The sequence below is a fragment of the Crinia signifera genome, chromosome 12 (genome assembly GCF_055691185.1).
Source record: "Crinia signifera chromosome 12, ASM5569118v1, whole genome shotgun sequence".
Classification (NCBI taxonomy): Eukaryota; Metazoa; Chordata; class Amphibia; order Anura; family Myobatrachidae; genus Crinia; species Crinia signifera.
In genome coordinates, this window is record NC_139228.1 from 64,930,624 (window position 1) to 64,955,488 (window position 24,865).

Below are 24,865 nucleotides of genomic sequence, written 5' to 3' on the forward strand. Positions count from 1 at the left end.
GGTAGGGAAGTCTGCATTATCCGGAATGTGATACTGTGTGGTAAAATGCGTGTCTGGATTGTGTATGGTAGGCGCGAAATATTGGTCCATTTTTCAACGTGACCTTTTTAAAGAACTGGTTTTAATTTTTATTCGTTATGGCCCTGAACTCGTTGGCAGCTGCAGTCGGCAGACCACAGGTAGCAGGAAACGTGCAGCCATCTTACTGGTGACAGACCGCCAGTGTTCAGAGGGTGTGATGCTTCCGTGTGTAGCTGCAGATTCAGAGTTGAGGTTTCTTTCATGTGTCTGCACAGGTGGATATGACGGTGAAATGCCTCTCTTGCCTACTGATATTGGACCAGATGTACTAAGCCTTGAAAAGTGATATGGAGCAAGATAAAGTACCAGCAAGTTAGCTCCTAACTGCCATGTTACAGGCTGCGTTTAAAATGGCAGTTGGAAGCTTCTTGGTTGGTACTTGATTGTTCTCGACTTTATTACATTTTAAGGCTTTGTACATCTGGCTGCTGGTGTCCTGAGAGGGATCGGTAGAATTTACTGACAGTTGAAAGGCCGACAATCACTGGGATGGTAAAGTATGAAAAAATCAGTTTTTGTGGGAAAAAATCATGAAAAACTGTATTCGGTATTATTTGCGTCAATGTTTTGGCTGACGGCATTGGTGTTTTGTACCTGTCGTTGTTTAGATTCTCGATATTTTGAAGTTGACGGTGATTGGACTGTCAATGTTCTGTGCCTGCCGGTGTTTTGTCCGTCGGCATTTCGTTGTGGGGATTCTGTCAATCGGTATGTCGTCCGTCGGCAAATTAACTGCATAACTTATAAAACTGTGATAAAGATAACCCTAAATGAGTTTTACGCTCACTTCCCAAAGACCATTGACCCGTTGGGTAGCCAGTCCGGTATCCTCTGCCCCCAGTCCATAATAAAGGAGAAAGATGGCTTCCCTCCGGCATGCAAGGTCCGGCTTGCAGGTGAGGGTAGCCAGGATCACATTTGCGCTGTGTGACCGCAGCACCGGGTACGTGTAAACAGAGAGCGTCCGGTCTCAGACATTCTTTTTATTGACAGCAATCATGATCCGAGGCTGCTGAAACTTCCCCTCTAATTGAACTGGGAAAGGTAAACCAGTTTCAGGGCTTCTGCACACTGTAATTGCAATAATTTAATTTAGCTATTTAACCTGTAATTCAGTGGTATTTATTAAAGTGCATGAGAGAAAATGAGGCCATTAGGAGCCAGCGATGAATACATTGAAATGAAAATGAACACTTCTCGCTGCTAGTTGACCTTCGTTTTGTTGCGGTTTTTATTAGGCTGGTCATGGTAATTACTAGGACGTGAATCATAGGGAAAAGTGAATAATTCCGTAATGAAGGATTTTATTATTTAGCTCCGGTTTCCCAAAGACTCAGCTGAGAGTACGAGGAGCCGCCGTGTTTGTCTTTGGACTGAGAACAATCGGTTATGTCAATTTAATCAGGATCGGAATCACTTGAGTGCAGGAATCTTATCAGTGATACCGATTATAGATCCGATACATCTGAGCACAGCATGGCCAGCATGTAAGTTGCACATGGCAATTGGCACGGCAATGGTAATCTGTATATGTATAGATAGATAGAGAGATAGATAAATTAAAATGAGATAGGTAGATATAAGATGTTGATGTTATATAGATGGTGAGATAGATTGTAGATATATATTAGATGCAGTAAATCAGAGATTGATTAAAGATTAGATAGATAGATAGATAGATAGATCAAGTGAGATAGACAAATATATTTATATATATATATATATATATATATATATATATATACACATAGATAGACACAGACAGACAGACAGATCAGCAGAGATATACAGATATATATAGATAGATAGATAGATAGATAGATAGATAGATAGATAGATAGATAGATAGATAGATAGATAGATAGACAGGTGGAAAGATAGATAGACAGGTGGAAAGATAGATAGACAGACAGATAGATAGATATGAGATAGTTAGGATATCAATATAGATTGTGAGATTGCTAGGTAGGTAGATATATACAGGTAGATAGATAGATAGTGTAATGATAAGTAGGTAGGTACTGGTAACTAGTTATAGATAGATAGATAGAACATTAGACCAATGATAGATAGATAGATAGATAGATAGATACAGATAGAGCCGGCCTAGTTCTTGCAGGGGCTGACGAAAGTATTGCCAGCCCCCGCCATAAAAAGTTATGGACATGATGATAGATAGAGATATAGATTAGTAGGTAGATACAGATAAATATATAGATAGATAGGTAGATATAGATAGATCTTGCTAGAGATAGATAGATAGATAGAAGATAAATAGATAGATAGAGATAGCTTGATACAGATAGATAGATAGATAGATAGATAGATAGATAGATAGATAGATAGATAGATACATAGAAAGATATTATATAGATAGATAGAGATAGCTTGATACAGATAGATAGATAGATAGATAGATAGATAGATAGATACTGTAGATAGATAGACACTGATCATTTAGACCTGAAAGTGGTTCCACATTAGAAATGGCACTGTATGAGATATAGAGATACAATAGAACTATCAGTACAGCAGCGAGCGCTGCGTCTGTGTATTGTCAGTGACACAAGCGCACACTCCCCCTGTGCACAGGCGTCCTGTTAATTTTATTAATGAGTGCAGCCCAGAATCCCGTCCTTCGTGTTGTCCCTAAATGATCCAGAGGTAGGCATCACATTGTGCTGGAACTTTAAATCCCATCATCCGTTCTGTTGCCTAGAAACAGGATCATTTGTCATGTATTTCAGGAAAGGGGGGAAAAATTGCGTGTTCTATGGAGAATACGACGAGCACATTCGATCATATCTAATTCCCATTTATATTGCCGCGGACATCCTTACTGCCCAGCTGCCCTCTAAAAGACTCCGAGCTGTGGGATTTTGTCACGGATGAATGACTGCTGGGAAGCCAGCCAGGACTCTGCTCAAAGCCTCTTCATCATTTATTACCTTCTAGTTTTAATTGTTTTCCTAAGGTTTTTTTTTTCTCTCCCTCTCCGTGATATTTATCTAGGAGGAATGAGCTCTTCCTCGCCGTGCTCGCACACTTTTCAGAGCTGCAGATGAAACGCGCGGGGATTACGTTTATCCAGCCGTTAAATAAACATAAAATAGGCACATTTACTAATGCATCTGTATTATCAAGACACTTGGCTTAAAGGGCCGCATTTGAGGTTTGCGTGTCGACATGAAAGGGACAGCAAGTGACACATTTACGTCTTCAGTCGCCGCGTTCATTTGAATCAGAATCGTCAATAACCCGGGCGACCTGCAATAAGAAGACTTACAGTAAATACCGGTTTTATGAGTCTGACCTTCCCTCGCACAAACGGCTTTCGGAGAGATGTTCTGCAATCAATGCCGTGCGAGGAAGTACATCAAAGCTTAGGATACGCATAAATAAACAGCTTCAGAAGCTCTCGTCATCTTTATTTATTATTTTTTGCATATTTAGATATTTAAAGATGTACGTTTTCAGACGAGGGGCTCATATATAGGGCACAACGCCTATATTTATTTGTAATCACTTTGCAGTGACGTTGACGTTTTCGTCATAGGTACGCACCATATTGCAAGTTGAACTGATATTCCTTCTTATACAGACAGGTGTGGCTCATGCCTCAGCAACCTTGTTAGCTCTAGGTGAATGGGCAGGCTGTGTTTATTAATAAGTATTGGTACAGCCCACAAAAGATCGGTGTGGCCATGCTGATCATTACAGTTCTAATGGCTGGCAGGATAGCACTTCCTGATCATTACAATTGTTCTAATGGCTCACAGGATAGCACTTCCTGATCATTACAATTGTTCTAATGGCTCACAGGATAGCACTTCCTGATCATTACAATTGTCCTAATGGCTGGCAGGATAGCACTTCCTGAACATTACAGTTCTAATGGCTGGCAGGATAGCACTTCCTGATCATTACAGTTGTTCTAAAGGCTGGTAGGATAGCACTTCCTGATCATTACAGTTGTTCTAATGGCTGGCAGGATAGCACTTCCTGATCATTACAGTTGTTCTAATGGCTCGCAGGATAGCACTTCCTGATCATTACAGTTGTTCTATTGGCTGGCAGGATAGCACTTCCTGATCATTACAATTGTTCTAATGGCTGGCAGGATAGCACTTCCTGATCATTACAGTTGTTCTAATGGCTGGCAGGATAGCACTTCCTGATCATTAAAATTGTTCTAATGGCTGGCAGGATAGCACTTCCTGATTATTACAGTTGTTCTAATGGTTCACAGGATAGCACTTCCTGATCATTACAATTGTCCTAATGGCTGGCAGGATAGCACTTCCTGATCATTACAGTTGTTCTAATAGCTGGCAGGATAGCACTTCCTGAACATTACAGTTGTCCTAATGGCTCGCAGGATAGCACTTCCTGATCATTACAGTTGTTCTAATGGCTCGCAGGATAGCACTTCCTGATCATTACAGTTGTTCTATTGGCTGGCAGGATAGCACTTCCTGATCATTACAATTGTTCTAATGGCTGGCAGGATAGCACTTCCTGATCATTACAGTTGTTCTAATGGTTCACAGGATAGCACTTCCTGATCATTACAGTTGTTCTAATGGCTGGCAGGATAGCACTTCCTGATCATTAAAATTGTTCTAATGGCTGGCAGGATAGCACTTCCTGATCATTAAAATTGTTCTAATGGCTGGCAGGATAGCACTTCCTGATTATTACAGTTGTTCTAATGGTTCACAGGATAGCACTTCCTGATCATTACAATTGTCCTAATGGCTGGCAGGATAGCACTTCCTGATCATTACAGTTGTTCTAATAGCTGGCAGGATAGCACTTCCTGAACATTACAGTTGTCCTAATGGCTCGCAGGATAGCACTTCCTGATCATTACAGTTGTTCTAATGGCTCGCAGTATAGCACTTCCTGATCATTACAATTGTTCTAATGGCTGGCAGGATAGCACTTCCTGATCATTACAGTTGCTCTAATGGCTGGAAGGATTGCACTTCCTGATCATTACAATTGTACTAATGGCTCGCAGGATAACACTTCCTGTTCATTACAATTGTCCTAATGGCTGGCAGGATAGCAATTCCTGATCATTACAATTGTCCTGATGGCTGGCAGGATAGCAATTCCTGATCATTACAATTGTCCTAATGGCTCGCAGGATATTGACATATCTTTTTTTAAAGAAGAATGATATACAGACTATTATAGGAATACCCTGAATATCTGTAATTACTGAGGGAGGACCAGTATATGGTGTTTTTGACATGCTGCGGCCGGGTAATGGAGTTTTGGGTAAACACAGAGGATTCTGTGAAATCTGAACAATAGTTACAATTAAAATAACACACTGGATGTCATTCAATCACGGTTGCACATGCGCCTACCATTGCATTTTCGGTACTTTGGACATGCGCAAGTATGACCCCCAATGCATTGCAGCATCACAATCTTTTATACAGCGCGTGATGCATTGATTTATTTTCTTTCACCTTCAGTTAATCCTAGCGGAAAAGTGGAGTATTTTAAAATAGTTTTGTTTTTGTTTTTTTGTTTGGACTATTGCCTGCCTAGAAGATAAAGCGAAATGAATATTGCATGGCCCAGATTGCCACGAGCCACCAGCTGCGATCTTGTGAACTGCAGAAATCCAAAGATTTGCAGGATTTGTCAGAATATCTTATGTTTTGGCCAGGAGGCACACGACTTGCTCCATAACTGCGGTAAACCCCCTCACCAGCCGATAAAAAATAAAAATACCCGAAACAGACAGGAATTACTCTCACACACAAAAAAAAATGCTGTTTCATGGAAACGGAGATTCTCTCCTGCACCCAGAACATTGCACAAGCGTCTTCCGTTGCCTCCTCCTTTAAATCTTTAATTTAAAAAAGCAAAAAAACTGCTCAAGCGAGCCGCAGTTGGGAGGATTTCGTCTCTCTCGCTGTGTTATTAGAGTACGCGTGGCTGGGACAGTTGAAATCAGAGTGCTACTGTATTGCAAGCGAGATATTCGCCGTGTGTTATCCAAGGAGAGCCTGCCAAGGCAGTGTATGAACCAGAGCCAAACAAAACACAGGCGGCCTTCCAGTGAAAACCGGCGCACTTCTGCAAATAGAGGAAAATGTGACTCTCATTCCAGTGTTTCTATTGAGGCACTGATTGTTTTAAAAATAGCTTTTAGGCAACGTGCTCTCTTAGGAGTTTGGATTCTTAGCATTCTTTTATTTCGTCTCTTATGTAATGAATTCGGATCCAGAAAAGGAAAGCGTTCTGTTTTGCCTGGATGCATTTTCCAGTCATTTCCAAGCCAAAAAAATAAGGAAAGAAACCCCACACACACACAACTATTCACTATAAATGCAACGCGTAAGCCTTAGCACCATGCGCCGCGCATTTCGCACACCTTTTGTGGGGATAGCTGCGCGTTGTATTGCTCCGACTTTATTTCATTCTGTTTGTTACTGTTACTTATAATTTCCTGTTACATCGTTTATATTTTTTTCAACTCATCAAAGGATTCTCCCTGCGCTCATACTGTGACCTCCCCTCCCTCGTTACTGCTGTAACTGGGGCAAAATCTGGTGCATGTTATGCCAGTGCCGCCATATTATGAACCCTTTGAGTGCTGAGAGCGCAATTTGTCAAAATTGGTGTGAACATTTCCCAAGCAAGCATTTTTATTCATCGTAATGACCTTATATAGAAAATGTAATCTTCTTTTTCAAAAAATGTTTTATTTGAATTGATATAACAAATGTGAGCAATTTTTTTGCAGATATTTTGAACATCTCTCACAGAGACGTTGGCACTTAAAGGGTTAATATATGCAAACTCCCGTTTCTGTGCAGAAAAATCAAGATAAATGACAGTTCTTGCTGCCAGCACGTGTAAATAAACTTTAAAGAGAACGATATCGATTATCTTAACAGATAGACTAAAGTAAATTACATGATCGCATGTGCATTGGTCATGTCCACAATGATAATGGGCCAGATGCACTAAGCTTCAAAAGTGATACAATGGAGAGTGATAAACAGTCAGCCAATCAGCTCCTGCCTGACATTTTTCAAACATAGTCTGTGGCATGGCAGGTAGGAGCCGATTGGCTGGCTGATTATCACTCTCCATTTTATCACTTTTGAAGCTTAGAGCATCTGGTCCAATATCAGAAATAATTCAAATTTTATATAGGAAGGGGATCACTCCCCGAAAAGGTAGCACATCATTTGCCAGTCTCCTGAATGGCGACTATGTGATTATTTGGGGTGCACACCCCTTGTGAAGGCAACGGAGCAAAATAACTACAGTGTGGGTACTGAAGTGCCGGGGTACCATTGCACTGTGCTCGTCTAAACAAAAGGCTTAAATTGTTCCTTCAAGTGCCATCTAGTGGCTGCTGGTGCACACAACACTTGAATTCCCCTCTTAGAGGTGAGGAACAGCATTCACCTTTCATTATATATATAGATTTGCTACAGCTTCTGCAAATGATGTTTCCCATAGCAACCAATAAGATTATATCTAGCCTCCTAGAAACTGCAAGACAGAGGGGTAAATTTACTAAGGTTGTAGTTCTATTTTAAAATTGCATGTTGTTATGGGCAACCAATCAGAATCTATTTATCTTCCAAAAGGTGCTAAGCAAATAAGAAGTAGATTCTGATTGGTTTACCCATAGCCACATCCCATGTGAAATAGAACTCCCATCTTAGTAAATGTTATCCAGAATCTGATTGGTTGCTACAGGCAACATCTCTGTCCATTTTCAGAAGCTTTAGTAAATTAGACATATTGTAATTATACAGGATCATGGCACATACAAACGCTACATCGCGTGCCCACGTCATGCCAAAGAGTCTGTTAGCGCCCCCCCTGCAATTTGCTGGCATCACAATCGATCAGTGTGTTTGCAGGGGCTGAGTGCGTACCCACTCGCTCGCTCTAGTGACTCGGTCGGTCCCCCCGCACGCAGCCGCGCATGCCTGGCATTCCTCTAGGATCTTTATTCATTCCATCAGCCGGGATTTAAATTCAGGAAGGGTGAAAACAGCAGTAACAGTCAGCCTGGCGAGATTGACCAGCGCGCTGTTCTATTCCGCAGTCAGTCAGATGAAGGAAGTTGGCATTGTTACCGACTGAAAGCTCTGCAGAAGTGCCGCAGGTTTTTCATATGGAAATGTGAAATAATGGGGTGATTAAATAGAGCTGTATATTAAAGTACATCTGACATTAGAATTAGCATAATGTGCTCTAGCCCTAGGCAGAGTACTTTATTCGCCATCTGCGTTGGACCAAAATCCCCCAGGGAAGCTGTAAAATATTCTGAATAAACTCAGCCCGGGTTCTTATTGAGAATAAAATACCATTTGTGGCACGTCGTATTGATTCGTCTTAATTGCGGTGCAGGAAGGAACATTCAGTCGCTGATGACTTTTGTACTTGGTGACAAGTCTTCAGGAGTTATTCTTACGCCGCAGTTGGTTAACCTGAACAGACTCCTGCATACAGACAAGGTGAAAGCCTCACCTCGCTCCGTATTAACTTGCCACAGTGCTGCCTCTGATTGTAATTCTCCTTAATGCCACTTCCAGGCTGCCACTCCTTGCATCGCCGGTGCTGGGAGCTTAGAATGGGTGTCAGAAGGCGCACACACTGTCTCCTGGTAATTGATCTGAACTTTGCTGTAGGGATGGCCTTTGACCATCGAAGGTTTATGGCCGATGTAGTTTTGTCCTCGATGGGGGGGAGAACCAGATGGTTTCTAACCATCAATGTCAAACTAATAGTTTTTTTCCCATAAGGAGGCGGGGCACATAGTATAGCTTTGCCCCCGACACCCATGAAGACCCCGTTACCGTGTATTGATTGGCCCATAGGCCAATCAGTCAAAGAAACTTGAAGACCGTTGATGTGTGCAAATATTGATGGTCATCACTGCATAGAATGACACTATCGATGGCCAGTTGCACTATTGCCACCGATGGCAACCATCGATGGCAAAGGCAACGATGGCCATCCTTACTTTGATCGTGTCTGTGCAACTCGATTTACACCATCAGGCAACAGATGGTTGAATGAAAAGGTTAAATAAAATTCTACCATATTTACTATCCAGCAGGGAGCGCTGTTGCTGCTGCGGGGGCTGCAGAGCCTGCTGATACTTGCAGTTCCCCTTGTGAAATCCGCAGATTAGCGTCGATGGCATTTCTGTGCAGGTGCGCCCAGGGCCAGGGCTATTAAGGATGTAGCGTCTACGTTGTATCTGTGATATGATGTTCGCTTTGTCCTGTAATTACAAGGTCCAAGCCGTACCCTGCAATTTTCTGTTATTAAGAGCAATTGAAACATTCAAACTTACTCGGACGACCTCAGACTATTATGTTTTATTATAAATTCAGATCGAGGGACTAACCTTTAACTTCCGAGACAAGTGAGGCAGATTTACAAGAGCCCGCCTGTTGTATTCATGCACTGTATAAATCCCGGCAGACCTGATCACTTTTCTATAATGTCACTCTGAACAATATATGTATATTACTTCTTGTTGGTACTGCGCCTCTAATGAGTCCCTTTTGTATTAGATAACCTATATAATACCAGCATTGTGTCAATTATCTCCACACAGCTCAATGTACATCGCATCTAAACAAGATTTACAGCCTCTGGTGGAGGTCAGAAGCAGGCCTGATACAGTCGGGATTGTCCACTATGAAAATATATAATACACAATGATTGGTAGCGTGTAATATAGTCGGGGAAAAGCACAAGGTTCTAACTGTCATCATTTTGGGTTCCTATTTGGCTATATTACATTACCATCAGGTTGCTGAGTGCCTTGCGTTACTAAATTGCTGATAATCTGGATAATACCAGCAATAGAATCCCTTCTATTGCTGATTGCAGGCTAATCGTGACTGCAGACTATTACATAGTATCTGCAGTGGCTCTCCAGGAGGAGCAGAGAAGTGAGTAGCTCGGGGGCGTGACATATTAGGCATGGGCGTGGTTGCACGTTAGCCTCATCATGGCCACACCCCTGATAGACAATGCCGAGACTACTGGCATATTGTACAGCAAGGGGCGTGGCTATGATGTAAGCAGCGCCAATCATCTTTTTAAAATGTATCATATTCACTTTGACTCGCAACCAACTCTATCTGCATACGAAATGCTACATTACAGTATTTTCCAGTAAAACACTGTACGTAGCATTATGTATGCAGCAGATTCAACCGAAGACACACCCAAAATATAGGTATCCAGCATTTAATTGTATCAGCAAGGTCTGCTTGTGCTTCTTATATAGGAATAAGATATTTAAAAAGCCACCCAGCATTAGCAGAGATGAACAGGAGCTGATGGCTCACTCACACCACGGATCTCGCGATGCATGCTGTATTGAGGACACACCTGTATCTATTGATCAATCTATTTATGTATAAATAAGACTGACTACTCCTCACCTCTATGAGGTGAAATATGTCCACTGACCACTAGAGGCCACTCCAACAAGCCCCCATTAGCATTTGGTAGTTGTTCTTGAAAACGAAGATGCAACATTTAGTTGATTGTAACCGATGTAATGGCATCATCCATAAATAAAAAAAACATTCATGTACTGCACCAAAAATTCATACTCCTCTATGTGTATGTAAATGTGGCCTTATTTAAGACTTGCACCTCCTTCCATTGAACGAAACCTGTACAAATGCGCCACCTAGGAAGTGGATTATTGGTGAAACCTAGTTCATGGACGATGGCGGTGATCCATTAACGCAGCTTTATTTCTTCATTCAACACTGCGACAGAAGCCGGCCATTACTATATTATGTACGAATTGGTTACTGTAACTTTAGCATTTATACAATCAGGATCTAATACAGGGGCCTAACTCCAAGAGGCATTGGAGTCTCCAACCTCCGGGCTCCAAGCCTTGAAGGGGCACCTGCATGTAAAGCAGCTTATGTGGGGCACACCTGTATTTAATTGGCTCTATACCAGGAGCACTGCTAACATGTGCAATAGGGGACAGGGTGGCTCATGGCTGGTACCACTCCATCTGTGCTGCAGCAAGCGATGCTGCAAGACTCTGTCCTGGAATCACGCAACAGTGGTGCTTACGCTACCGTTGCAGAGCCTGGAACATATTATGTTTGGCGCAAAGAGCATCTAAATCTACTTCAGCCCTTCAAGGCTTTAAACACAGGGCGGCTTTGAATCCTCTCCGCAGCTGTCATCTTCTCCTCCCCAATTTTTATTATAATTATTTGGAAGACTAAATCCAGATTTGTTCTTCGACTTTAAGCTTTTATTAGGAGAACCACAAACCATAATAGACGTGGGATGTTTAGTAAGCTCCCTTCTCATCCCATGCCCCAATCCTCCTCTCATCCCACATCCACTAGACCAGGCATGTCCAACGTTGGCCCTCCAGATGTTGTGAAACTACACATCCCAGCATGCTTTGCCACAGTTTTGCTATTAGAGAATGCTAAAACTATTGCAAAGCATGCTGGGATGTGTAGTTTCAAAACATCTGGAGGGCCAACGTTGGACATGCCTGCACTAGACGTTAAAGGTACCGTCCGAGGTCACTCCCAGTCTCTGTAGGTCCAGTGGCCTTCCTCAACCTGTCCTTAAGGAAACAACATCCTATTTTAACTAGTCGCTTTACAGTTTTTATTTATTACCAGTTATTTATATATAGCGCACACATATTCCGTCGCGCTGCACAAAGAATATTTGAACATTCATCATTACCTGCCCCAGTGGAGCTTACAATCTATATTCCCTACCACATGTACACGCACAAACAGACATTCTAGGGTTAACTTTCGTTGGAAGCCAATTAACCTACTAGTATATTTTTGGATTGTGGGTAGGAAACCAGAGTACCCGGAGGAAACCCACACAATCGCCATCCGTGCTGCCCATTTACCAATGGTGATTGATAAGTAGGCCGTTAGGAGATTTCTCGTTAGAGAGCTTCTTAATAAACCCGTAAACAGACAGTTGCAGACTCAGGTTAACCACATGGCCCCTTTAAAATAGTTTTGAAATAGGTTACCCTCCATCATTTATGATTGCATTGAAAGTCATTCAGCTTCCCATAGCTGTTCCTCTGTGAGCGTCCGAAACCAACATACCATGAACACGTAAAGTGTTCCACCTCCTGGCCGCAGTACTGATTATAACAGTGCGTGTGTTCTATACAGTGGCAGTAAGGGATCTTTTTTTTTTTTGTAGTGTGCATGTTCTCATACAAGTGGGACCTACCTGGTCACAGTAACAACGTGTTTTCAAGATAAACATAACCTATTTTCTAACCAACCTTTTTTTTTTTTACAAGTTTTATTTGCTGAAACGTACAGGAGAGAATAACTTAATCATCCAAAAAGAAATTGGCACGTAAACTTGTGCTGGGTTCACATGTTGCACGAGCGATATAGTTAACAATTTCCGTGGAACTCCCGGGAAAATGATATAGTGCATACACACTGACCGATATTGTTACCGATACTGTTCAGTGACATCACCCAGTCCCGGCTCAGAACATGCAGTTGTTGACGATACAGTCAACATTGAGCTGTGTGTAGAGACAGCGGAGGACATCGCAAACAAGAAGCGCACATCATTAACGGTATAGAGTGTACCTATAGACATAGTAAACGACAGATCATCTAGTGCAGGCATGTCCAAACTATGTACCTCCAGCTGTTGCGAAACTACAAGTCTCATCATGCCTTGCCACAGTTTTGCTATAAGGGAATGCTAAAACTATGGCAAGGAAGGCTGGGATGTGTACTGTAGTTTCAGAACAGCTGGAGGGCCACAGTTTGGACATGCCTGATCTAGTGTGTACCCAGATTTAGGGTACATCTACTTGTTTTGTTTTTGTTTGGTTCTGTTTCATCAAAGCCAAAAAACGCTCTTTGTGGGATGCAAATTACTAGTCTATATTGACACTAGTTAAAAACCCGTCAAACGGAAGGCTTCTGCGACGTACTTTCACTTTGAGATGTGACAGTTTTTACTTTCACTTTGAGTGGTGACAGTTTTTAGCCCACAAACTCTCCACCACACCAGAGCATCCGTTATATATGGGCATGGTATGGTTGGGTCACTGAAAGCAACTACATTAAGTAACATTTCCGTGGTGCGTCCGATGACACGTATAAAGATGCACCTATCACTATTTGAGCATTTACGGATGCTGGCAGTGTCCCTGTTTATCCCAAGTAAGGGCCTTTTTGTAAAGATGCAGATGGGCGAATGCAAAACCAGACAGTCGCCAGTGTCCATCTTTCAAATGAGACATCAATCTACCAAATTGCTGTGTTCTGTTTTTGCATTCTGTTGCCGTAATGAATCACATACTGTGTTAGCTTTTCAAATACAAGACAGTTCTTTAAAAGTATGCAGGCGCATATACACCCTCGTAGCCCTTATAGAAAGCTTGTACGGTTCCACGCCTCCTGCGTTACATGATCAGGAGACACCAGGTAAGAGAGGTCAAATTCTTGTCAGCATGTCGCAGCAAGTGAAGCAGACCTTCCATCTAAAACGACCAGTTCAGTTGAATTAAATAGCCTCCGTAATCCTGGTTTACCTGAATGGAACTTTTCATGTTTATACAAGTTGCTGCAGCTTGCCTGCAGAACGCTGAGCATATGCTATACTGAAATGTACACTGTGCTAGCAATGATATCATATTGACTAATTACACTATGTCCTAAAAAGACAGATACACAGCCAGGATGTAACTGAGGGCTATAAATCTGTCAGCCTCTCCTGACCTGCCCTCCCTATAGCTTGCCTTATAGTGTTATTATTACAAGTGGCTGGCACCCAGTAAGCTGCCATTAAAGTCTTCCTGTCCCCTCAGTATTTATTGGGCTAGAACCGTGTGAGGTGTTAAAAATGGATATAGGGGTGATTCAGGTTGACTTGCAAAAGCAGACTCCTTCCTCAATGGACAAAATCATGTTGCGCTGCAGGTGGGGCAGATGTAACATGTGCAGAGAGAGTTAGATTTGGGTGGGGTGTGTTCAAAGTGAAATCTAAATTGCAGTGTAAGAATAAAGCATTCATTATTTACCCTGCACAGAAACAAAATAACTCCACCAAATGTATATGTGACTTCTGCCCCACCTGCAGTGCAGTGGGATACGGTCCCATTTCGTCCATTAAAGAAGGAGTTTGCTTTTGCAAACCAACCTGAATGAAGCCGATAGAGCATATTAGAGGCATGAGGCACAAGGAGGTGATGTTACTGGTGACTATTGCTCCAGCTGCAGTATGCTCTGAGGATGGGTACACAACGTATATGTTTATGAATTACATTCCAGTTTACTGTGGGGTTTGAGACAGAACATAACGAATGCAGAATTATCTTGTCTCTACCTGCTCGTGTTATGTCAGGGACTGGCGACTTCCTGCATTCCCATAGGTTGGAAATGCTGCTTGGTATGGAGGCATTCAGTACATTTGTCAAACTGTTTCCTCTGCGTGTGAGCGCAGCAGAGTCACACAGTCTATGTAGCAGGTTAGTGTGTGATTGGATGATGTCGCAGAGTGAGCGCAGTCACACAGTCTATGTAGCAGGTTAGTGTGTGATTGGATGATGTCATGGAGGGAGCACAGTCACACAGTCTATGTAGCAGGTTAGTGTGTGATTGGATGATGTCGCAGAGTGAGCGCAGTCACAGAGTCTATGTAGCAGGTTAGTGTGTGATTGGATGGTGATGTCACAGAGTGAGCGCAGTCACACAGTCTATGTAGCAGGTTAGTGTGTGATTGGATGGTGATGTCACAGAGTAAGCTTGGTGCAGTCACACAATCTATATATTGTAGCAGGTTATGATGTGATTGGATGGTGAGGTCACAGAGTGAGTGCAGTTAGCCAGCCATGGGACAATTTATATAAGAGGATTTAATAATAAACCCCCTTTCATACCGCATGTCTTTAAACGGTATTTTAATGCAGTTTTTGTTCCTTCACAACACTGAACCCGTTTTAACCCATAGAAAACAGTGGATGAAAAAAAAAACGGGTCTGAAACGGTTAGGACCCTGCTTTCAGGGCCGGCGCTATCACTAGGCAGCATTAGGCAGCTGCCTAGGGCGCTGGCCGCTGGAGGGCGCCCTTGTTGCACCAGGTCCCTTCAGCCACCGCCACTTTCCTCTAGATTTGTTTAAAAAAACCTGTAGTTTCCAGGGGTGGGGGATTGGGGACAAGCACCCCAACAGCAATTCAAACCTCATGAGCGGTAGCGCTGACAGCGCTATGGAGCAGCTGGCGGCAGCAGCAGCAGCAGCGCTTCCCTGCTAGCAGAATCAGGAAGCGCGGCGCCCCACCAGTCCAGCAGCAGCTGCCGCCCAGCCCTCACCAGCGGTAGCGCTGACGGCGCTATGGAGTTGCCGGCAGCAGCGCTTCCCCACCAGCAGAAGAGGCGGGCAACCAGGCTGATGGCATCGGGAGATGTCAGAAGCGGGGAGCAGTATCCAGCGGGGAGCAGCTGACAGCGCTATGGAGTCGCCGGCAGCAGCGCTTCCCCACCAGCAGAAGAAGCGGGCAACCTGGCTGATGGGAGGTGTGTGCAGCGGGGAGCAGTTACCCCCCCCCCCTTCCCTCGAATCATGTTATGCCAGTGGTAGGCTACCTAAGTTACAGGTATCACGATGCGCCCTTGCTGTGTGGGGGTGGGGGTGGGGGATATATGTATAAATGGATTAATGCAGTGTATGTATGCATGTATGACTAATACATACACTCATACAGTATGAGAGAGGCATTAAAAGTATGTGGTCAGTGTATGTATTGATGTATATACTGTAAAATATGTGTGTATGTATGGAAATACTGTATGTATGAGTGTGGGAGAGTGTGGATGGATGTATTTATGTACTGTATGTATGAATGAGGCAGTGTACTTACGAGGGAGGCTATGTATGTACTGTATGGAGGCAGTGTACTATGTATGAGGGAGGCAGAGTGTGGATGGATTTATTAATGTACTGTATTTGGAGTGTAACCAGCAGGTGAGGATGCCTGTGGTGTCCAGGCACAGCCACCTGCAGGGGGAAATTGCGAGGGCGGGGGGGGGGAGGGGGGGGGGGGTGTTTGGCAAAAGTTTTGCCTAGGGTGCCATGAGACCTTGCACCGGCCCTGCCTGCTTTATTACCGTTTAGAAATACCAGTTCAATAGAACCGGTAAATTCACTCAGCACCTTTCAGACTGCACAAATTACCGCTTTAAAACGGTAAAAAAACGGCAAAATAACGGGTAAAAAGTGCGGTCTGAAAGGGGCATAATTTTTTTAAAATATTATTGTTTTTCTTACTCTCCGACATTATTCCACGTTTTCTATGAATAATTAGCTTTTACACCACCGATCGTTTATTACTGAATTATTTATAGGTCGAAAAACAACTTCTACATGTCATAAACCTTTCCGAACACAACATTTTTTGTACTTCTGAATGATCCAAAATAAATCTAGTGATAAGTGTAGACATTTATTAACAGATAAGCCTTAATGTCACACTCTGCGGTGCTACAGTGCCTCAGTTGTTCAGCTGCAGTATATAAAAAAAAAAAAAGAAAATCAATGTAAATGTGTTAAGGTGAAGTATATTGAAGCACTTATTGATTAGATATTGTTTCTTTTGCTACACACATATTTATTTCACTGCCGAGCCAATAATGCGGTGTATTAGCAAAGATTCGTTCCTGGGTTCTCCTGCTGAATGCAGATTATTGCAGATGTAATAACGGTTACAGGTGTTGCCGAATTTGGTACAGCTTTGTTTCCAATGCAAAAAGCAGCAATTAGAGTGCATCAGTCACCTTCATACAGTTGTGGGCGGGCTGTCAGTTTCCTAGGAACCATTGACATGACGGAGGCACCTCTTGATTAATACTTGGCAGGTATGAGTTGTATTCATGAGTGTGAGTCATTGGCTCCTGACAGATTGCTATTGCAAACAATATGGCTGCCCACAGGGTCCTGTTGACAAGCTCACTTGAAACCGAGGGACATAATAAAATATAGCGGGATGTTTAAAGGCATAATTAATTCTTAAATGTATATTTAAAAATCTAATGCTGACCACTGAATACCTGCTGGGGCTTTAATGCAGTATTTTAATATATTTCTCTTTTCTCCTAGGTAAAGATGAGCCTTCAAGCTATATTTGCACAACATGTAAGCAGCCTTTTAACAGCGCCTGGTTCCTGCTTCAGCATGCTCAAAACACACATGGATTTCGCATCTACCTGGAGACCAGCCCTACTAGCAGTTCCCTTACGCCCCGAATTACTATCCCCCCGCCTCTGGGTCCGGAGACTGTTGCACCATCCCCCCTGATGAACTTCCTCGGAGACAACAATCCCTTTAACCTTTTACGAATGACTGGACCCATTCTACGTGAACATCCAGGCTTCGCCGAGGCTAGGCTGCCAAACACCCCACCACTCTTCAGCCCACCCCCACGCCATCACCTGGACCCGCACCGCCTTAGTGCCGAAGAAATGGGGTTAGTTGCCCAGCATCCCAGTGCCTTTGACAGAGTAATGCGTCTAAATCCAATGGCAATTGAATCTCCAGCAATGGATTTTTCCCGAAGGCTAAGAGAACTGGCAGGAAATAATTCCACTCCTCCTCCGGTTTCTCCAAACCGCGGTAATCCTATGCATCGCCTGCTAAATCCCTTTCAGCCAAGCCCTAAATCCCCTTTTATGAGTACGCCACCATTGCCCCCAATGCCCCCAACCAGTACAACTCCACCACAAACCCAGGCTAAAAGCAAGTCCTGCGAGTTCTGCGGCAAGACATTCAAGTTTCAGAGCAATCTTATAGTTCACCGCCGCAGTCACACGGGGGAGAAACCATATAAATGTCAACTGTGCGATCACGCATGCTCGCAGGCAAGCAAGTTGAAACGCCATATGAAAACGCATATGCACAAAGCTGGTTCGATGACCGGTAGGTCTGATGACGGACTATCGGCCACAAGCTCGCCGGAGCCGGGCACTAGCGAGCTTACGGGAGAAGGAGGGAAATCCAATGAGACAGATTTTAGAAATGAAAGCGACCCTTCCTTAGGCCATGACAATGAGGAAGAAGAGGAGGAGGAAGAAGAGGAGGAGGAGGAACTGGAGAATGAAAGTAGACCAGAGTCTAGCTTCAGTATGGACTCAGAAATAAGCCGCAATCGAGAGAATGGCGCTAAGGCCATCCATGACGAGAAGTCCCTCGTTCTTGGTAAAGTGATGGAGACCGTTAACATGGGGAACATGCACCAGTACAATGATATGCTCAATGACAAACAGAAGAGAAGTCACTTCATGAAACGTTCTGACCCAAGAGACTTATGTCGGAGAATTCCTGGTGACGAAGATGGGGTTGAAAGAGAAATTATCCGAAACGAAGAGGGAACAGTCAATGGAAGAAATTTTGGCTCAGGTGAACCCTTTCCAGGCCTGTTTCCTCGAAAACCAATGCCCATCTCCGGCTCTGGCCTCAACAACTCATCAAAAAGGATAAAAATTGAGAAGGACTTAGACTTACCACCAACGACAATAATCCCTTCAGAAAACGTTTACTCACAGTGGCTGGTTGGATATGCAGCATCACGGCACTTCATGAAGGATCCATTCCTAGGATTCACAGACTCCCGACAATCCCCTTTTGCAACGTCTTCTGAACACTCTTCAGAAAACGGAAGCCTGCGTTTCTCCACTCCACCAGGTGACATGCTGGACGGGGGTCTCTCAGGGCGGAGCGGGACAGCCAGCGGGGGCAGTACACCTCACATCAGCGGACCAGGCCCTGGCCGACCCAGCTCAAAGGAAGGGAGAAGAAGTGATACCTGCGAGTTCTGTGGCAAAGTATTTAAGAACTGCAGCAACCTCACGGTCCACCGTCGGAGCCACACTGGGGAGCGGCCTTACAAATGCGAGCTCTGCAACTACGCATGCGCACAAAGCAGCAAGCTGACGCGCCACATGAAAACACATGGCCAGATAGGTAAGGAGGTGTACCGCTGTGACATTTGCCAGATGCCCTTCAGTGTTTACAGCACCCTGGAAAAACACATGAAAAAGTGGCACGGAGAACACTTGCTGACAAATGACGTGAAAATTGAGCAGGCAGAAAGAAGCTAAGGCCCCTATATGGGTTAAATCAATTTAATTTGTACAGATTTAACTATTGCCAACTGAGAAAAGCTGACCTAACCTGCCTTCTTAAGCATAACTTAGCGTAAACATGTTAGGTGTCGCAACGTGGCACTTAAAAAATATAACCTGTGTCTGCAGTTCTTTTAAACCTGAGGGTGGAATAAGGCAGTAAAAAATTGTGGAGCCTTTTAACTGTGCAATAATTTCTGTATTTATTTGGGTTTTATTTGTCATTTTGGCATGTGCAGGTACTTTTTTTTTTTTTTTTAGCTGTTTATATTTCTTTTCTATTATTTTTTATTATTATTATTGTTTTTTTTTTTTTTTTGCGCATCCTTGTTAAAATCCCACTTGTGCTGCAGGGACCAGCAACTACCCCACCCATCCCGTTAGTAGCCCCTTTTGTCCTAGTAGTGGAGAATATGTATCTTAAATTATCATTTTGGGCTGCTACATTTCTGGATTTTAAGCTAAACCTATGTAATTTCTTGCAAAGAAGCCATCAGCTATTTTATTTCAGTTGTTACTGGTTTCCCATTTATCTTGCCATTTCTTAATAGATGGGGTCAGAGATAATTTACACAGCGGATTACAATCTTTAAAATCTTAGCACTTAATTATATTGCATAGTAGGGTCTCGTGAGCAACAGTTAAAATGCAAGCTAAAATTTGAGCACCTATATACTTGAGAATCTTGAGCGTGTACATAAAAAAGTAAGGGAAGTAACATTAAATTTAAAAAACAACAACATTTTTTTACTTTTTTTTTTCCATTCAAAAACATCCATATTTAGCAGGAGATCAGCTTAAATGCAATCTGCTATTAGTATATTCTTAATATTTTTGCTGCTTAAGTGTCCTGAAACACCTGGCTCAAAGAGCATTTGTGTCACAGGTCACTCCAGCGTGCAAATGGCTAATTTATTATAATTTTTTTTTATAAAAAAAAAAATTAACAAAGAAAGCACTGTTAACCCTTTAAACACTGAATACATCTGCAGTGTTTTGCAGTTCTCTCAGTGCTGAAAGGCTGAAGGGTCATCTCTGCCATTCAATCTATAATGTCATTGTCGTTGGTTGCTGATTGCATATATTGTGGACTATGAATTGAAAATGTTATTTATTTCTAAATAATGAAAGTTCCAATAATGACACCTGCTTTTAAGATCCTTCTTCCATTTTTGTTTTCTTTTCTTTTTTCTTTGCGTGCACCAGGAGGACAGCAGAGATCAAAAGGTTACCCATTTTAATTTTGTTGACCGCACTTTAAAACTTGAGTTTCTGTTTTCCATGGCTTCTGAACAAGAAATTACAGCCTATTCTCCTACGCAACCCGATGGCGGGTTGAAACTCTATAAGGGAACACCTGAGATTCAGTGCCAGTGTTGCTAAGCATGGCATTCACAATGCTGGCACTATAAAAAGATATATATATATAATTTATTGGACGGTTTGTCTACTGCCATTCGATTTTTTTGTGAGTGCCTTGAAAACTGATCTTCCTATGTGAGTCTCTTGAGACAAAATGCAAAACAATTTTTGTGAAACAAAAAAAAAGGACTTTAAAAAAAATAGTAATACAAGAAAAGTACATTTCTTTTACAAAAACAAAACAAAAGCCACATTTTACTTATAAAAACAAAAAAAATTCTGGTTGACGATAGTGGACTCAATAATGCCATAAGACCCAATCTAAAGAAGATGTTTACTCAGCACAAGTTTGAACCTTTAGCTGATTTATTGTCAGCCTTGTTTCTTTTCAGGACAACGCTGCTTAGAAAACGGAATGAAAATTATTTACTGCTGAATTGAAAATGAAATGACACAACTTACCAGTTATCGTTGAATGGGGAAAAAACAATTCAGGAACAACGGCTATTTTTTTTATTATTATTATTTCAACGTTAAATTTAGTGCACTCTGTCTTAAAATACGTTTACAGTATTCAATACGTACAAGGGTAAAAAAAAAAAAAAGAAAATAAATAACTGTGTGTATGTGTGTTTGGACGATCATTTCTTTTTCAAAGTTTGCTTAATAGGTTATAAAATGCCATAATGGACATATGTATATTGTTTATTTTATTTTTTATTTTTTTTATTTTATTTTTTGGTGACGGGGTTTTAGTATATATTATATATATTAAAAATTCTTGATTACTGTAAAAGTGGACCAGTATTTGTAATGATGGAGAATGCCTGGGCATTTTACAAAACCAGAAAAAAAAATCCTTGAAAAATGTTGCAGTAAAAAAAACTTAAATGGTGGGTCTATAACATTGTTCTTGTCACTGTAATTGTAAAGTCTGAGTTTTAGTACTTATTTTCCTGCCTTGGGTGTTAATTTTTTTTTATTTCAAACTGTATAGAAACTTGTATTTGGGGATTAAAAGGTGATTGCTACACCATGTAGAAAAAGTGAGTAGAAAAAAAGTGCTTAATATTGTTATTGCTTTGCAGAAAAAAAAATTACGTTTATGAACTGTGCTTAATTTTCTTCCCTCTCCCTCCCACCCCTTCCCTCTTCTGGAATGGTTATTGATATTGATTGGTTCACATGATGTAGGCACTTGCTGTATTTTTACCGGAGCTTGTAATTTTTTAACTGTACGCTTGTCCTTTTAAAAGGATTAAATGTACCTTTTTGTTAGTGAATTTGAAAAAAATAAAATAAAAAAATAAACAGACTGCCATAATATATTTTTTTAATTTGGCAGGATAAAATATCAAAAAAAACAAAAGGGAGAGAAAAAAAAAGAAATTTGTAATTTAAGTCCTTACTGTACATAAAATAATAAAGGAAGTTGTTTCTCAACTTCTGGATAATTAAAACGAAACGGCTTAAATATTCTGTTCACCGGTAATTTTAGTTGTACATTTTTTTTCATGATCAGCCTACAAAATAAGTACTGTTCCTACAGGGATGTAACAAACTCTTTAGGTGCCTGGACCTTGTATCAAGGCCGCAGCAGGTATTAACTGATTGGTACTTAATACCCATGTAAAATAATATCAAAGTTTTTGTATAGAGACAGGAACATTCCACATACCTGTAAAGATTCCAGGAAAGCCTCTTATAGAGTGTTATTCTCAAACCTTCCACCTTATCCTTTTTCCCTACATGTTGTACTTAAGTAACACGAACTGGTTAAATGATAATGCAGAATCAATCGTATTAATATGTTTTATGGTCCAGGCACGGCCATCCCCTGTCAGAACAGGACCTAATATGAACCCCCGGTCTTGCCAGCCCATAAATGTCTGCTTTGCTCATCACTTCTTTTGTACATTCCATACAACTCCTGAATGTTTGATGGGCTGAGATGAAATTCTGCTCCTTTCCCATTGTACCGTAATTCTGGGAACACTAAATTGAAGTCTAATGCTGTTTAGATTCAAAATGGCCTCCTGGCAGAGGCAGATCATTTAAAAAAAATCATCCTACAAATAGTAGAGTCTTAAGAAGACCCCCGTGGGGTACTGGACAAAATACTAGCTTGGGCCCTTTGCCTCCTTTTTGTCCCCCCAAAAAAACCCAGGTAGAAAATGGTTACAGCCATGCAGGCCCCTCAGTCCCACTGGCCCTAGGCAGGAGCCTACGTTGCCTAATGGATGATCTTAGTCTGCTAGATAGTTAATTTATTAAGTTTTTAAGTAACGTTCTATATAATGTATAAACTTCACCAGCAAATGCAAATGCCTCTTTATGGCCAGTGTGTGCATCTTACTGTACACCTCAATAAAGAGTGTTTCTTTAGGTCAAATCCATACAACAAGCACAATTATAAAGTTTTGGGATGATAAATAAATGCCCCCCACACCTTTCATGCCCCCTTCCCCCCCATATCAATACACAAGCACAATCTGCAAGCTCCTGTGCCATAACTCTTTCCCTTTGTCTGATGTTTCTCCTTTTATAACGGTCATCAGCATTTCATCCCAGCCCACAGTAAATAACAGTCCGCCATTTTGTGTATTGCAGGCAGCCTCGTCATATTGGTGCTCTTTGTATTTCAGAACTGCAAAGCAAAATTAAATGTCAATTAAGTTGTTTGCATTTGTACGGCAAGGCAAAATATTTTTATTACCTTTTTCTATTATTGTATGAGCTTTTGTTGTTTTTTGAAAGTTTTGTCTTTTACTACAAGTTTGAAACTATTTATTATTGCTTGGTATTTGCGCTCTGTTTGAAAAACGAGCACTTTTTTTTTTTTATGGATAAAATGTTGGGACGGCTAGACGTCTTCCCGACATGGCTAGGTGAAATATTTATTGTTTCTTGAATCTATCTGTACAAGAATATGGTCTTTCTTTACCGTACTGTCTCATTGTTGAGTTCAGCATGTGTCTGCCATTTCATTTGTACGCTCGTTTAAAACAAAGCTTGTTCCAGTTTTCAAGTTATAAAAAAGGAAAAATAAATTGGAAATTAAACTTGATAATCTGACGGTTCTTTCTGGTTTGTTTTGTCGCTAGGATATGAATGTGTGGTTTTTTTTTTTTTTAAAAGGTTCATTGTCAATAAAAAAAAATAAATAAATAACATTTACCGCTGTGTGTGAAAAGAAAATATGCTGTAAAGTGCTGCTTGCCTGACTGCTGAAAAATAAAGGGTCACGCTTTCCGGCAAATGTTTCTGCAATCGAGGATGAAAAAAAGTTAATTTGTAACTGCTAATTGGGTAGAGTTTGGCGTCATTGTCACTTATTTTGTGTGAATATATGCTGTTTAATCTTCGCTCAGGGAATTAAACTGCATACTGTTTAGAATGAAGGAATATCACATTCAGCTTCTCATACATTCAGTGAGGGTGTCTTTCCCTGATCCCTGTAGAACTGACTTCTAATCAACTATGGTCTGCTACCAAATACAAATGACATATTAGTGCAGGGTATGCTCTATTCTTAACTGCACATTCAACGTAAATATTAATATTGTGTTTTATAAAGAACACGACTCTTAAAATAAAAAAAAAAATTAACGATGAGAGATTCTTATTTAAGATAAACAAAGGATGGATCCATTGTTTTAGTAATTAACTGTTGCACCTCCCTCTTTACAATGTATAAACAGCAAATACAATGCACGGAGGAGGGGGGGGGGGGTCTGAGTACCCAGACACCCACCCCCCCCCCCCCCCGACAGAAGAGAAAAAAAGCAAGCATGGTATTACAGCCACGCCCCCTCAAGGCTATTTTTCCCCCAATTCGTGGGCCAATAGAAAGGGGGCGGTGACAATGTGATGAGATTCCATTACAATCAGGGCTTCCTAATATCATAAAAGGCTATTTTTAAACCGGCACTCATTTACAAGTTAAAACCAACCTTGTTTTTCTTGCAGATGATTGCCGCTATAAAAATACAGCCATTCTCTGACCAAATAATCCCGGACCCCCAGCTTCTCGCCCCCTATTACATTTACCCTAATATCTGAGTAATTTCTTTGACTGTTTTTCATGTTATTTTAATAAGCGTCTACTGTAAATGATTTCCAGGCCAAGACATATACTTACGTTGCAGAGCGTTGTTAACAAGAACAATTAAAGTTGGAGACTAAGGGATTCATCCTGGCATTCTGATTGGTTGCTAAAAAAAAATTCTCACTGG

At 41.6% G+C, this 24,865-nt stretch overlaps 1 protein-coding gene across 9 annotated transcripts in view; it reads left to right on the forward strand.

Annotated features, from left to right (window-relative positions):
- Positions 1–23,700, forward strand: part of BCL11B (BCL11 transcription factor B) — an 81,489-nt gene extending 57,789 nt beyond the window's left edge. For 7 of the 9 annotated variants that reach the window (XM_083166626.1, XM_083166631.1, XM_083166633.1 and 4 more), the window contains exon 3: positions 17,248–23,700. In XM_083166626.1, the coding sequence (XP_083022752.1) occupies positions 17,248–19,244 (1,997 nt within the window). In that variant the 3' untranslated portion in view covers positions 19,245–23,700. The remainder of the gene's footprint in view (positions 1–17,247) is intronic. The other 2 variants (XM_083166627.1, XM_083166628.1) reach the window with 2 other exon arrangements.
- The last annotated feature ends 1,165 nt before the right edge of the window (positions 23,701–24,865 follow it).